The following is a 16610-nucleotide window of genomic DNA, read 5'->3' on the forward strand; positions in this document are numbered from 1 at the left end:
ATCTCTTATCATAGGACAGCCCAGGAATCAATCTAGTGAACCTTCATTGCACCGCCTCCAAGGCAAGTATATCCTTCATAGATAAGGAGACCAAAACTGTGCACAGTACTCCAGGTGTGGTCTCACCAAGGCCCTGTACAATTGGTACCGCTCACTCGGAGGTCGAACTCCAAACCATCGTAAACACCTTCACCGAAGCATACGAGAGCATGGGCCTTACACTAAACATCCGTAAGACAAAGGTCCTCTACCAACCTGCCCCCGCCACACAGTGCTGCCCCCCGATTATCAAAATCCACGACAAGGCCTTGGACAACGTGGACCACTTTCCATACCTCGGGAGCCTACTGTCAACAAGGGCAGACGTCGACGACGAAGTCCAACACCGCCTTCAGTGTGCCAGTGCAGCCTTTGGTCGCCTGAGGAAGAGAGTGTTTGAAGACCAGGACCTCAAACCCGGCACTAAGCTCATGGTCTACAGGGCAGCAGTGATACCTGCCCTGCTGTATGCCTCAGAGACATGGACCATGTACAGCAGGCACCTCAAAGCACTGGAGAAGTACCACCAACGCTGCCTCCGCAAGATCCTGCAAATCCATTGACAGGATAGGCACACCAACGTCAGTGTTCTTGCTCAGGCCAACATCCCCAGCATCGAAGCTCTGACCACGCTCAATCAGCTCCGATGGACGGATCACATTGTCCGCATGCCCGATACAAGACTCCCAAAACAAGCGCTCTACTCGGAGCTCCGGCACGGCAAGAGAGCCCCAGGTGGGCAGAGGAAATGCTTCAAGGACACCTTAAAGCCTCCTTGAAAAAGTGTAACATCCCCACTGACACCTGGGAATCCCTGGCCCAAGACCGCACAAAGTGGAGGAGAAGCATCCAGGAAGGCGCCGAACACCTCGAGTCTCTTCGCCGGGAGCAAGCGGAAGCCAAGCGCAGGCAGCGCCAGGAGCGCGCGTCAACCCAAGCACCCCACCCACCCACCCCTTCAACCACTGTCTGCCCCACCTGTGACAGAGACTGTAGGTCCCACATTGGACTCATCAGTCACCTGAGAACTCATTTTTAATGAGGAAGGAAGTCATCCTCGGTTCCAAGGGACTGCCTAAGAAGAAGTACAATTGTAGCAAGACTTCCTTACTCTTATACTCCAACCCCCTTGCAATAAAGGCCAACATGTCATTTGACTTCCTTATTGCTTGCTGTACCTGCATGCTTGCTTGCTGTGTTTCTCGCACGAGGACACCCAAACCTCTCTGAACGCCAACAGTTAAAAGTTTCTCACCAATTAAAAAATATTCTGTTTTTCTATTCTTCCTACCAAAGTGAATAACCTCACGTTTTCCTACATTATATTCCATCTGCCACCTTACTGCCGATTCATTTCATCTATCTATATCCCTTTGTAGACTCTGTTCTCCTCACAGCTTACTGTCCCACCTGGCTTTGTATCGTCAGCAAACTTGGATACATTACACTCGATCCCTTCATCTAGGTCATTAATATAGATTGTAAATAGCTGAGGCCCCAAAACCGATCCTTGCGGCACCCCACTAGATACAGCCTGCCAACCTGAAGAAGACCCATTTATCCCTACTCTCTGTTTTCTGTCCATTAACCAATCATCTATCCATGCTACTATGTGTATTATCTTGTGTAATAACCTTTTATGTGGCACTTTATCGAAAGCCTTTTGGAAATCCAAATATACTACATCCACTGGTTCCCCTTTATCTACCCTACTAGTTACATCCTCAAAAAACTCTGATAAATTTGTCAAACACGATTTCCACTTCATAAAAACATGTTGGGCTCAATTTCATTAACGGAGGCGGGTTGAGGGCGGGTCCGCTGCTCGGCAGCTTTCGGACCCGCTCCCGGCTGCCTCCTCCCACAACTTACGATTTTGCCTTGATTGGCCTCATTACGGCCAACGTGCGGGTCCCTCCAGCCAATTGCTTGGAGGAATAACAACAGAAAACGCTGGAAAAGCTCAGCAGGCCAGGCAACATCCGTGGAGAGAGAAATAGAGTCAACGTTTCGGGTCGAAACCCTTCTACCTGAAACGTTGACTCTGTTTCTCGCTCCATGGATGCTGCCCTGGCCTGCTGAGTTTTTCCAGCGTTTTCTGTTGTTATTTCGGATTTCCAGCATCCGCAGTATTTTGCTATCGAACTGCTTGGAGGATGTCAGTTTCTCGCGTCTGACGACGTGTTGTATGTTTGAAAATTTAAAGGGGCCATGTCCCCTTTGCATACAAATGTCACTGGGATGGCTTGGTTCTGTCTTATCTAGAAAGGGGAGTTGACAGCGTCTGTTCTGAGCAAAATTTAATGAATGATATGGCTGGTCATATTATTCCAGAAAGAGATTCATGATTTTTTGATATATGGCTTTATAAGCTGACTATGAAATGAAAAAATGCCAGATGTGTTCCAATCATTCGCTTAGAAATATTAATGCTTTTTTCTCTTAAAGGTGCTGGGAGCTGCAGGAATGGCAGCCCCAAAAACTAAGGTTCAATGAGGGCTCTCTCCATGCTCTTGTTGAGGGAGTTAGAGGAAGTCAGGAGGTCCTCTTCCCTGGAAACGGAAGGAGGCCTCCTCAGCAAACCAAGGCAGCTTGGCTGCAAATTGCTGAGGAGGTGAGCTCGAGGTCTACATGGGTTTAGTGCAGAAAAAGGTTTAATGATCTGCTGAGATCACCTAAAGTATGGCCTCTGTGATCTGGGAAATGGAAGTTCAAGAGTGAGGGCTCAGGGTGATTTCCATGTAGAATGTTGGTGGTGACACGGAGCGCAAATCATCGTTTATTAGACAGATGATGCCTGGGGTTTTGAGAATGTCGGACTTATATTCATCTCCATGTGCCAGCTACCTGTGATTGAAGCGTTAGCTTACGCGAATCTGGCATGGCTGAGTGCATCCCTTGCCTGACGGCCAGCAATATTTATCACTCAATCAACATGGTTATAACAGATTATCTGGTCATGATCACATTGCCGTTTGTGGGAGCTTGCTGTGCGTAAATTGGTTGCCGTGTTTCAAAAAAAAGTACTTCATTGGCTGTAAAGCACTTTGGGATGTCCGGTGGTCATGAAAAGCTATATAAATACAAGTCTTTCTTTATTAATATAATAGGGGCTATTCTTCTGAAGCTGCGGTTAAGGCAAAATGTAATGGCAGAGTGGAGGTGTTATGCGGCCGATAAGGCAGTCCTGGTTCAGTGCTGTTGGAACTGCTCGATTTGTAGAAAGAAAGAACATACCAATATTTATATAGAATCTTTCAGGATATCCCAAAGCGCTTCACATCCAATGAAGTATTTTTGAAGTGTAGTCACTGTTATAATGTAGGTAAACGCGGCAGCCAGTTTGTGCACAGCAAGCTCCCACAAACAGCAATGTGATAATGACCAGATAATCTGCTTTATAGGGATGCTGGTTGAGGGATAAATATTGGCCAGGACAGCAGGAGAACTCCCCTGCTCTCCTTCGAAATGGTGCCATGGGATCTTTTGCGTCCACCCGAGAGAGCAGACTCGGTTTAACATCGCATCCGAAGGAGAGCACTTCCAACAGTGCAGCTCATGTGCTCAAGTTTCTGGAGCACGACCTGAACCTACAACGTTCTGACAATTGCTTAGCCTTTTTTTTTTTTAAAAACCACTCTCTCCCTACATATGCTGGGAAAGTACCAAGGCCATTTGAGTGGGATTTCTAATGCCAGCAGCTCTTAAAGGGCCTCTGCTGCTATGAAGGCAGCTCTCCTTTTGAGTTGGGGAGGACAACTGGTGCCACGGAAGAGAATGCCAGCGGCAAATTGACCTTTTAAGGCCAGAGTCTGTAAACTGGAAGGCCATATTAGAAGGTCAGGCCCACCCAGGAAAAAAACATTGGGCGCTTAGCAACTGGAGTATTTGTCAGGCATGTGCTGGCTCAGCGATTCAGCTTTGATAAACTGATTATCAACCTTGTGCTGTATGGGAGTGCTCAGTTCTGACAATAGGTTCTCCATCACGAGCATCCCTCACCTTCGTGAGCACTTGGGAAAAGGAAACAAATGCAGATCAGTGGAAGTTCTTTATCTTGAAGCCACAAGAACATTTGACTGGAAGAGAAGCTCCACTGTATCAGCTGTCAAAATTCTCATCCTTGTTTTCAAATCACTACATGGCATCGCCCCTCCTTATCCCTGCAACCTCCTCCAGCCTGACAGGAAACAGAGAGCAGGAATAAACAGGTCATTTTCAGGATGGCAGGGTATAATTAGTGGAGTGCCACAAAGATCATTGCTTGGGCCTCCGCTATTTACAATCTATATCAATGACTTAGATGAGGGGACTGAGTGCAATGTATTCAAGTTTGCTGATGATACAAAGCTAGGTGGGAAAGTAAGCTGTGAGGAGGATGCAAAGAGGCTGCAAAGGGATATAGACCGGTTAAATGATTGGGCAAGAGGGTGGCAGATAGAGTATAATATGAGGATGTGTGAAATTATCCACTTGGGTAGGAAAAATGGAAACACAGAATATTTAGTAAATGTTGGTATTCAGAAGGATTTGGGGGTCTTTGTATATGAATCACGGAAAGTTAACATACAGGTACAACAAGCAATTAGGATGACAAATGGTATGTTATACTCCAACTCCCTTGCAATAAAGGCTAAGAGTAAGAAACTCTTGCTGCAATTATATAGGGCTTTGGTGAGACCACACCTGGAGTACTGTATACAGTTTTGCTCTCCTTATCTAAGGAAGGATATCCTTGCCTTGGAGGCGGTGCAACGAAGGTTCACTAGATTGATTTCTGGAATGAGAGGGCTGTCCTATGATGAGAGATGGTGGAGAATGGGCCTATACTCTGGAGTTTAGAAGAGGTGATCTCATTGAAATGTATAAAATTCTTACAGGGCTTGACAGGGTAGCTACTGAGAGGCAGTTTCCCCTGGCTGGAGAGTCTAGAACTAGGGGGCACAGTCTCAGAATAAGGCGTCAGCCATTTAGTACTGAGATGAGGAGAAGTTTCTTCACTCAGGGGGTTGTGAATCTTTGGAATTCTCTACCCCAGAGGGCTGTGGATGTTCAGTCAGAGTATATTCAAGACAGAGATCAATGATTTTTGAGTACTAAGGAAATCAAAGGGCATGGGGAAAGGGCGGGAAAGTGGAGTTGAGGTCGAAGATCAGCCATGATCTTATTTAATGGCGGAGCAGGCTCGAGGGACTGTATGGCCTACTCCTGCCCCTATTTCTTATGTTCTTATTGACAGCCGTGGCTTCAGTTGCCTAGCCCCTAAGCTTTGAAATTCCCTCCCTAAACCTCTGTCTCTCTACCTCTCCTCTTTAAAGATGCTCCTGAAAACCTACGTCTTTGAGCAAGCTTTTGATCCCCTGTCCTGATATCTTCTTATGTGGCTCGGTGTCAATTTTTTTTAGTAATGCTCCTAAAAACACCTTGGGAGGTTTTACTACATTAAAGGCGCTATATAAATGCAAGTTGATGTTGCTGAGTGAATGTAGCTGCATTAGATGCTTTTGAAATGTAAAGGGGCAGCATTACAACCAAGCACAGTGTGCAAAGCAAACCCAGGGCTTTCCTGATCTGTAAGGTGCAGCTATGTATTTATTGCCTTAAGCAACTGATCTTTCAGGCGAGTGGTGATGTTGGATTGTTGGTGTATGAAGAGGATGGTCTCTTACATGGACGCTTGAGAAAATAAATAAAATGGACTTTCATTGATGAGAATTCTTTAGTCCTGTGCCGCAGGAAGACTTCCTGAGACTCACATCATTTGGAATGGTTCCCATCTGGAGGAGTTAGGAAGCGATTGGAGTCACCGCAATATGGATGACTGTGGTCAGGGAACTGAGGAACAGAAGTAATTCTATGCTTTTTATGCCAGTCAATTATTCTAGTCTACCATCAGAGCTGATTGTCAGTAATCAAAGGCCATTGCCAAAATATTTAATAACCATAAACTTTCATGGCTAACCCCAAATTATGTTATCATGGTCAACGTTTCATCTGAGGAGTTGTAGGCTTAACTACAGTAAGAAAACCCAACTCACAGACAAACCTTTTCATTGCGCAAGAGCAAAATATGCTGTGCTATCATTGCAGTGTTTGTGAAAACACATGGCATGTATAATTAGAAAATCTGACAGCTGTAATTTTACATAAACCGCAGTCCCAGGCTGATCCTGTACAAAGTCTTGCATGTACCTGTCGGGTACTTGTATGCTTTGTGCGTGGTTGCTGCAGAAGATATGTTCCTGCTGCTTGTAGTTGTATGCTTATATCCAATTTATTGAGCCCCAAGCTCTGGAATTCCCTTCCTAAACCTCTCCATCTCTCCACCTCTCTCTCCTCCTTTAAGACACTCCTTAAAACCTACCTCACCCATCCTAATCTCCTTCTTTGGCTCGGTGTCAATTTCTTGTCTCCTGTGAAGTGCCTTGGAACTTTTTACTAGGTTCAAGGTGCTATATAAATGCAAGTTTTTATTGTTGTTATAGGGATCTTCTAATAAATGAGTGATACTAGTTTATATGTCAACATAAGCAGTCTATGTGATTTAGTGAGAAGCTATAAAGTATTATTCTATTACAAGGAATGAGGGACTTCAGTTATGTAGATAGACTGGAGAAGCTGGGGTTGTTCTCCTTGGAGCAGAGAAGATTGAGAGGAGATTTGATAGAGGTGTTCAAAATCATGAGGGGTCTTGACAGAGTAGATAGAGAGAAACTGTTCCCATTGGCAGAAGGGTCGAGAACCAGAGGACACAGATTTAAGGTGATTGGCAAAAGAACCAAAGGCGACGTAAGAAAAACTTTTTTACGCAGCAAGTGGTTAAGATCTGGAATGCACTGCCTGAAAGGGTGCTGAAGGCAGATTCAATCTTATCTTTCAAAAGGGAGTTGGATAAGTATCTGAAGGAAGAAATTTGCAGGGCTACGGGGAAACTTATCTCATTGAAACTTATAAAATTCTGACAGGACTAGACAGACTAGATGCAGGAAGGATGTTCCCGATGGCGGGGGAGTCCAGAACCAGGGGTCACAGTCTAAGGATAAGGGGTAGGCCATTTAGGACAGAGATGAGGAGGAATTTCTTCACCCAGAGAGTGGTGAACCGGTGGAATTCTCTACCACAGAAGGCAGTAGAGGCCAATTCATTAAATATATTCAAGAAGGAGTTGGATATATTTCTTAAGGCTAAAGGGATCAAGGGATATGGGGAGAAAGCAGGGACAGGGTACTGAATTTGGATGATCAGCCATGATCGTATTGAATGGTGGAGCAGGCTCGAGGGGCCGAATGGCCTACTCCTGCTCCTATCTTCTATGTTTCTATGAAAGGGCGGGGGAGTGGGACTAGCTGAGAGTCGGCACAGGCTCAACAGGCCGAATGGCCTTCTTCCGTGCTGTAACCATTCTATGATTCTAAGCAGTTGAGTCAATGCAAAGCATTTCCATCTCTTGTAAAAAAAGTTGGCAAGTAGTTTGAGAATAGCTGGAGAACAGGGGTTACCCCACTTCAGCTCTGCATTGACTGCTGGATAGTTGTCGAAAGCTCAATCAGCCTGCCTGAGATCATTTGAAACAGAATTTTTTAAAGGGACAACTGACCCGCCTTTCCTGAATTTATAATTCAGCCAGTATTTTAATCCTGCTGAGTTTTGTTTCTGCCAATACCAGATTTAAATTAGTGCAACTGCGCCCTTATATGTTGGTCAAATGATTTAGTGAAGTCATAGAGTCATGGACAGGATTTTAACTCAGGAGTCGGGTAGGAGGCGGGACTACAACTTTCGGGGTTGTAGTGCCGCCTCCATCAAGATGCGGCCAATCCACGCGATTTTAACTTGATTGACCTTGTTGAGCCCGCCCAGCGGGCTCAGCAGGCCAATTAAGGCCCACCCGGCAACAGGTGACGTCACAGACTCAAATTTCATCTGTCAAGAGGTTTTGACAGATGAAATATCAGCATTTCACAGCTGTTTGAAGCTGTCAAACACTGACAGTCTTACTTCTAACTTGAGTCCTTCTCCACAGACTCAGTTAGAAATCTCTCCTGCACAGAAAGCTGCAGGCTGTCACTTTTGACAGTTCGCAGTCATTCAGCTTTCTGTGCCGGTGAGATGAGGGACTCCCAAGACCTAAAGGAAGGAAGGTTGAAAAGGTAAGAAAAGGTATGTAAAACTTCTTTAAATCACTTTAGACACACCAAACACACTTACCTTTACACTCATGCACACATCACTCACCTGAACACCGACATCTCGACCCCTCCAAGCCCTTCAGCCCGACGGCCCGACTCCTCCAACTTGGCGTGGTTTGGAGCCGTCGGGATTCCCACAGTTCAAGCATAAAAATAGGGATTAGGCTAAAAACTGCCTGTTAACTACCTGTTAACAGGCAGTTAATTGGCACTAATCCCCTTCCCGCCTCGGGTAGGCGGGTCCCATTGCGGGGCGGGTACCCGCCTCCTTTGAAACTGACATGGAGGCGGGTTTGGGTGCGGGATGGGGTCGCGACCCCTGATTTCGGGATTTTAACCCCCCACACGCCTCCAATCCCGACTCCACAGCCCAATGAAAATCCTGTCCATAGAGTCATAACGGCAGAGAAGGAGGCCATTCGGCCCATCAAGTCCGTGCCAGCTCTCTGTAGAGCAATCCAGTCAGTCCCATTCACCCGCTCTATCCCCGTAGCCCTGCAAGTTTATTTCCCTCAAGTGCCTATCCAGTCTCCCCTTGAAAACATTTGAGTGTCTCCGCTTCCACCATTTCCGTCAGCAGCGAATTCCAGGTCATCACCAGTCACTGCGTAAAAAAGTTTTTCCTCATGCCCCCCCCTCCTGTATCTCTTGCCCAAAACCTTAAATCTGTGTCCCCTAGTCCTTGTACCATCAACTAGTGGGAACAGTCTTTCCCGTCTAGCCTATCCAAACCCATCATAATCTTGTACACCTCTATCAAATCACCCCTCAACCTCCTTTGCTCTAATGAAAACAAATCCAGCTTCTCCAACCTGTCCTTGTAGCCAAGATCCCCCATCCCCAGAACCATTCTGGTAAATCTCCTCTGCACCCTCTCAAGTGCCTTTACATTCTTCCTAAAGTGTGGACGCAATACTCCAGTTGTGGGCTAACCAGCGCTTTATAAAGGTTCAGCATAACTTCTCTACTTTTGTACTCAATACCTCTATTTATGAAGCCCAAGATCCCATATGCTTTGCTAACCACTCTCTCACTATGACCTGCCACCTTCAGGGACCTATGCACATTAACTCCCAGGTCCCTCTGTCCCTGCACAGTCTTTGGGCTGGATTTTCATTCAGGAGTCGGGTTGGAGGTGGGACTACAATTTTCGGGGTTGTAGTCCCGCCTCCATCGAGTTGTGGTCAACCCACGTGATTTTAACTTTATTGACCTTGTTGAGCCCGCCCAGTGGGCTCAGCAGGCCAATTAAGGGCCACCCGGCAACAGGTGATGTCACAGTCTGAAATTTCATCCGTCAAGACCTTTTGGCAGATGAAATATCAGCGTTTCACAGCGGTTTGAAGCTGTCAAACACTGACAGTCTTTCTTCTAACATGAGTCCTTCTCCACAGACTCAGTTAGAAATCTCTCCTGCACAGAAAGCTGCAGGCTGTCACTTTTGACAGATCGCAGCCATTCTGCTCTCTGTGCCAGTGAGATGAGGGACTCCCCGAACCTAAAGGAAGGAAGGCTGAAAAGGTAAGAAAATGTTTGTAAAACTTATTTAATCACTTTAGACACACCAAACACACTTACCTTTGCACTCATGCACCCATCACTCACCTGAACACCGACATCTCGACCCCTCCAAGCCCTTCAACCCGACGGCCCGACTCCTCCAACTTGGCGTGGTTTGGAGCCGTCGGGATTCCCACAGTTCAAGCTTAAAAATAGGGATTAGGCTAAAAACTGCCTGTTAACTACCTGTTAGCAGGCAGTTAATTGGCACTAATCCCTTCCCGCCTCGGCGAGGCGGGTCCCAGTGCGGGGCGGGTATCCGCCTTCTTTGAAACTGGCATGGAAGCGGGTTGGGGGCAGGATGGGGTCGGGACCCCCGATTTCGGGAATTTAACCCCCCACACACCTCCAAACCCGACTCCACGGCTCAATGAAAATCGAGCCCTTTAAGTCAATAGAATCAATGGCAAGGTTATGGTCCATTCTTAGAGAAAAACTTGTAGGACCCTCATTTTGCAAAATGAGCATAAGTCAGGGTTTAGCTGTGACTTTGAACCAACTCTAGCGCATGCAAAGCTTTCGTTTGTATCTGTTTCAAGCTTCAGTGAAAATCTACACCAAATGGCATCTTTTTAAGTTCCTTCCCCCTTCAAAAGCAGACGTCACTGGACTAAGGTCCTTACTGCTCATTGGCAGTCTGTTTAGTGCGAATGCCAACGGGCAGCTTGAGCTCATTACAATTATACAATGCATGTTGTTTTGAGCAGACCCCATAGTGGGATCTCTATAAAAGCTCCCTGCTCAGAATTATGTTCACTGTCAAATTACAGTAAAGACTATCTTTAGTGTTGATGTGCTAAGCAGGCTGCTGTGGCAACAGCGAGGAGCTTATTGTGCAGTAGCATGTGTTAACAGGATATGTTTGCTGCAGGCACAAATGGCCTCCTCCTGACAATAAAGAATCTTCCATTGTTCACCCGTCATTCAATGAGATGCTCATTCCTGAGATTGCTTCCTGGTGAACTTCATAAACTACAGGTCCATAATGGCATTTGCCCAAACTCGCATTGGACCTTCACAGCCAACAGACCATCACATTGATCTGGGCTCAATTAGATTCCAGCTTCCAAAGGTAAAAGGATAGTATTTTAACCCCTTGTAGCACCCATTGCTTCCGACAATTACAAAGTTGACTAAAGTAGATGTTCAAACCCTGACTGTATTTAGTACTTTAGTACAGTGTTCAAAACTGGGCATCGCACCTCAGGAAGGATATCTTGGCCTTGGAGGGATGCAGCGTAGATTCGCCAGAATGATACCAGGGCTTAAAGGGTTAAATGATGAGGACAGGTTGCATAGACTGGGCTTGAGCAGAGAAGATTGAGGTGTTTAAGATGATTAAAGAAATTGATAGCGTGGATAGAGAGAAACTATTTCCTCTTGTTGGGGGGGCGGGGGGGCAGTCCAGAACAAAGGGGTATAACCTAAAATTAGAGCCAGGCCGTTCAGGGGTGATGTCAGGAAGCACTTCTTCACATAAAGGGTAGTGGAAATCTGGAACACTCCCTCAAAAAGCTTTTGCGGTTGGGGGTCAATTGAAAATGTCAAAACTGAGAATGAGAGTTTAGTTAGGCAAGGGTATTGATGGTTACAGAACCAAGGTGGGTAGATGGAGTGAAGATACAGATCAGCCATGATCTAATTGAATGGTGGAACAGGCTCGAAGGGCTCAATGGCCTCCTCCGGTTCCTATATTCCTATGAATTCAGCCCGGGATTCTAAGCACCTGCAGAGCACAGAGATTCACACCCAGGCTATTTTTCCTGAATAAGTCTCAAACATATCTCCTGTTACATTATTTTCTGGCATCATTGTGATTTTATTCAGTGCCAGTTAACCTCCTGTGGAGTTGATTCCAGACAAAAATTTAGCGTGTCTCTCACACTCTGTAACTGCGTCTCTGCTCAAACAGGAACCTTGCAGGCACTGGATAGAACGGGCTTCACTCTCATCAATCCGAGTTTGATTGGAATCAGAGGTCCTGGAGGTGAAAGGTTAGTGTGGTAGTCCGCTGCTTCCAGACATCCTGGCATTGCTACTGATACACGCACTTCAATATTGTCAAAAAAGTACAAAAAAAGGACAAAAATCAATGTGGCATATTCCACTGTGCTGGAATCAAATATTTTATGAAAGTGAACTGGCATTTATAGCTTCTGCATATCTGCTAGAAAAGTATAGCAAGATCAAACAATTTTGTTCAATTTGATATCATTTGACAGAAAGTAAAGCAACTTTTATGTATTCGTTTATGGGATGTGGGCGTCGCTGGCAAGGCCAGCATTTATTGCCCATCCCTAATTGCCCTCAATAAGGTGGTGGTGAGCCACCTTCTTGAACCGCTGCAGTCCGTGTGGTGAAGGTACTCCCACGGTAATGTTAGGGAGGGAGTTCCAGGATTTTGACCCAGCGACGATGAAGGATCGGCCGATATACATCTAAGTCAGGATGGTGTGTGACTTGGAGGGGAACTTGGAGGTGATGGTGTTCCCATGCGCCTGCTGCCCTTGTCCTTCTGAACTATATCCCTTGATATAGTACTGAATGTACAAGCAGTATTAACTGCTTTTTGAAGAAATATATGTCAACCAACAGCATATTTATGTAAATTGCCTGACTGTTGCCAAATTTCTGAATGCCATCCACTCTAAACATAGAAACATAGAAGATAGGAGCAGGAGTAGGCCAGTCGGCCCCTCGAGCCTGCTCCGCCATTCAATGCGATCATGGCTGATCATCCAAATTCAGTACCCGGTCCCTGCTTTCTCCCCATACCCCTTGATCCCTTTAGCCTTAAGAAATATATCCAACTCCTTCTTGAATATATTTAATGAATTGGCCTCAACTGCCTTCTGTGGTAGAGAATTCCACAGGTTCACCGCTCTCTGGGTGAAGAAATTCCTCCTCATTTCTGTCCTAAATGGCTTACCCCTTATCCTTAGACTGTGACCCCTGGTTCTGGAGTGGCATGATGGCATGGCCTTTAGTACAGACCTAATTTAGGATCAAATACGTTCAATTATTCTTTGCTCAGGACAATATTCCAAGGTAATTCTGCAACCAGCCAGTTCCCTGTGTACATCCCCTTGGCAGCATTGTGTTCTTTGTGGAACACTCACATTCCGGTTTTGTAGTGCAGTGCTGCTTTTGAGAAGAACTCTCCACATTCATAGTTCCACCCTCCTGCTGGTGAAATTTGCTCTGTTTATCCTGTCTTCAAAAGCAGAAGCCAAAACAAACATGGTAGATACGTGGTGTGTTGGCACAGATGGAGTTTGCTAAATTCTTCAGTGTTTTTAAAAAAAACTGGGTCACTTTTCTCCCACCAAGTAGCGGCGTAGAAAGTGTCAGAGCCGCTTTGCTTGTGGCGCAGGCAAAAGCTGAAGGAGGCAGTCAGGTTTCCGCTGGCCGTGTTTCTTGGGGAGGTCGACATTCACGCTGATGTGGAGTGGTTTTAGGCACGCATCGATGCCCGAAGGTGGCCGCATAACCTCATCTGATACCCTAGTGCGCCAAAGCCTTTAAGCTTGAGGCGGCCTAGTGGAGGAGCTCTGACAGAAGTCTGAGTTTGTGCTGGCTGCAGTATAACTCCAATCTGGCATGAAGCTGCATTTCAAAGTTGTCCAGGCTGGACCGGCTGGGAACTTTGAATAAATGTAAGAAGTCACACAACACCAGGTTATAGTCCAACAGTTTTATTTGAAATCACAAGCTTTCGGAGCACTGCTCCTTCGTCAGGTAAAACTGTTGGACTATAACCTGGTGTTGTGTGACTTCTTACATTTGTCCACCCCAGTCCAACTCCGGCATCTCCACACCATGGCTACTAACTTTGAATAGTTTGCGCCATCTTTTCAACCTTAGAACAAAATGGAAGCTCCTACCCTGGGCTTTCCGGAGTAGTAGCGGCGCATTGCATCTGCATGGAGGCACGCATGTGCTGAGCTCCATTGTCACTACAGGCTCCAGTGCAGGTACACAATTCCACTTTTAACACTTACTAATTAGGAGTGTGCGGGTGGAATCCCAGCTTATCCACCAATTCCCATTATCTACTGGGGAGGGAGGGAGGGCTCCCTTTATTGTGATGGATAAACAAAGTTGCCACTGCAACACTTTAAAATAAAGACAGCAGATTAGAAACCGCCCAACCAAATGCCAGCGTAGATAATATGTACCTCAGTAATAGTGAAGGACATCACAGATAACAGGAACTCTTCAAATTGGCTAAATATTTGAATTGGGAAAAATTTGCAGGGCTCTGGGGAAAGGGCAGGGGAGTGGGACTAATTGGGCAGCTCTTTCAAAGAGCCGGCACAGGCACGATGGGCCAAATGACCTCCTGCTGTGCAGCGTCGTTCTTTGATTCTATGAAACAGCCAGTTGTGATTGTACAGAACAGCCTCCACACCACACCACACTCTGGGAGGTGTACAGTTCATGACTGCTGCCGAGAGAGTCACTTCTTTTTACGGAGCTCCCTATTAAATCACAACCATATCATCGAACACAAACTGGCACAAATCGGAATAGTTTTGATTGCACGCATGCAAACTGCCCAGCGGGGAGTTCCTTAAAGCTGCAAAGAACCTGGGGCAGGTGAAAGTCGTCAAGGTTTTATGTTAACATAGAAACATAGAAGATAGGAGCAGGAGTAGGCCATTCGGCCCCTCGAGCCTGCTCGCCATTCAATGAGATCATGGCTGATCATCCAAACTCAGTACCCCGTTCCTGCCTTCTCCCCATATCCCTTGATCCCTTTAGCCTTAAGAAATATATCTAACTCCTTCTTGAGCTGCTAAAATATACGGTTCAACTAATTTTCATTTTCACACAAGGAATAGACGCGCCTGCAGGATGAGTTCTCAACCTGTCTGTTGAGACAGGGGGTGCTGGGTGAACAGGACTTGGGTCTGATTGATAACAGGCCAGTGCGGGATCGCAAGTTAGGATGGGAGGGTGACAAGAACAGAATGCTAACCCGTGCCACCTTACTGCCAGCTACCCACGGAGCAGTGGGCACCCAGAGATCTGTGGCACACATTGGCACCCCCTGCCGACTGGCAATCGAAGGTCGAAGAGGCAAAGTTTCATCGGGCAAATTGTCAGGGAGAGTGGGAGAAATGAAAAGATAAAACAAATCTCGGATTAAACTTACTCCAGCTACGCTAACTTCTATCACAAATTTGTCTTCTATTTAAAAGAGAAAATGGTTCTGCCAAGAAAACCACTGCAGTGTTTGATGACTGGTTTCTGAAAATAAAAATGCCCGAGGGGCTCCAAACAGCGTCAGTGTTTATATCTTGTGTGAAAAGACAACATCCTGTTTTCTGAGTGAAAGTCTTGACTATTTTCCACAGTTAGTATAGAAACACAAAAGTGAAGTCTTACCTGTAACAAAGAGCTCTGCCAACAGAACCACTACCCCCAAGATTTTCATGCTTCATGCGAGCCAGCCGCTTAAACCAAGCAGATCTGCTGTGCGAAAGTCTGACATGTTATTTAATGTGTCAGTGAGCTGTGTGCTCCCTGCTCCTTAATCTCTGCACACGCGCGCACACACACACCCCCCGACCTTTTGCTTTCTCTCTACGAATGTAGGAAATGGCATTTCCTCCGCAGTCCTCGGGCAAGTCAGGAATTTCTTTCACTCGGCTTTTAAACAGAACGAACGAGACGCCTTGAAGTTCATTGTCAGTATGTCTGGCGCAGATGAAAGACACCCAGCTGCAAACAGAGACAGGGCAGCTCCACTGTTATGCTGGAAGAAAAGTTGCCTGGGCTTAAAAAACTTTTCAGTGAGTGCTCGCAGTAGCACTGGGAGCCGCCGACTACTTGCTTGCAGGAACAGATCCCCCTATTTAGCAGTTCCCTTGAAAGAATACGCACTAGATTTTCAAAGGTGGGGTATGGGGAGGGGGGAGGATTGGGGGGGGGGAATTTGGGAGTGGCTGAGATTCAGACCTAGCTACGTGACTAATTTTACAGGCATTCCCATTTGGAGGGAATTAACTTACATATAATTACTTCATTGTGACCTCATGGGGTGCAGCGTAGTCTGTTTTTTTTTGCCCAACAAGCATTTTTGTAGAACTCATTTCCTTAGGCGAATTCTAAAACAGCAGTTTTGAACATGACCATTTTCCCTCACAGTCGGAGCCTGCAAACACATGTACTGCATCAGATGGTCCCGTCGTGTTTTTAAAGGCTGGAATCCAGGGTCTGCTGATCTCTGACTCCTGGAACCTCAGCCTGATTTTCCTCGGTACAGTAATCCTCTTGCCTGGTGACGATTCTGTTAATCTGCAGAACTGAGTGGGAGATACGGGGGGGGGGGGTGACCGATCGATGTGTGGGTTAGGGTAGACTGAAATAAGTACGGTGCCAATTGAGATTTTATTTGGCTTCGCGAGCCAAACAAAACTTCTCAGCATTGGCGTCAAGTCAATAGGTTAAAGAAATGATTCAAGAAAGCCAAGCTCCCTTTCAGTTTGGATTTGCTGAATGGGTTTGTGTGATGACCCTGTGACCTTTATAGTGAAGCCACTGACGGGACAATTGCAATTGGTACAGTCAATAGCCAATCACAGAGTAAAGGCCAATAAGAAAAATCTAGGAGATAGGATTGATTCCAATGTAACTGGTATTTGTTTGATTCCATCTCTGGCTTTGATTACCCAGCACGGATCATGCGGAGGAGAGTGAGTGGAGAAGGCATAGGGAAGGAATCCCAGAGCTCCGGGTCAAGACGACGGCTGAAGGCATGGCCGCCAACGGTAGGCCGAAGGAAGTGGGGGGATGCACAAGAGGCCAGAGATGGAG

At 46.2% G+C, this 16610-nt stretch overlaps 1 protein-coding gene across 1 annotated transcript in view; it reads right to left on the reverse strand.

Moving 5' to 3' along the window:
* vstm4a (V-set and transmembrane domain containing 4a) overlaps positions 1 to 16266 on the reverse strand; it is a 66326-nt gene extending 50060 nt beyond the window's left edge. The window contains exon 1 of the mRNA XM_085970372.1: positions 15180 to 16266. Within this exon, the coding sequence (XP_085826498.1) occupies positions 15180 to 15228 (49 nt within the window). The 5' untranslated portion in view covers positions 15229 to 16266. The remainder of the gene's footprint in view (positions 1 to 15179) is intronic.
* Between the last annotated feature and the right edge of the window lie 344 nt (positions 16267 to 16610).

The sequence above is a fragment of the Somniosus microcephalus genome, chromosome 29 (assembly GCF_052327205.1).
Source record: "Somniosus microcephalus isolate GS21.2 chromosome 29, FLI_Smic_1.0, whole genome shotgun sequence".
Classification (NCBI taxonomy): domain Eukaryota; kingdom Metazoa; phylum Chordata; class Chondrichthyes; order Squaliformes; family Somniosidae; genus Somniosus; species Somniosus microcephalus.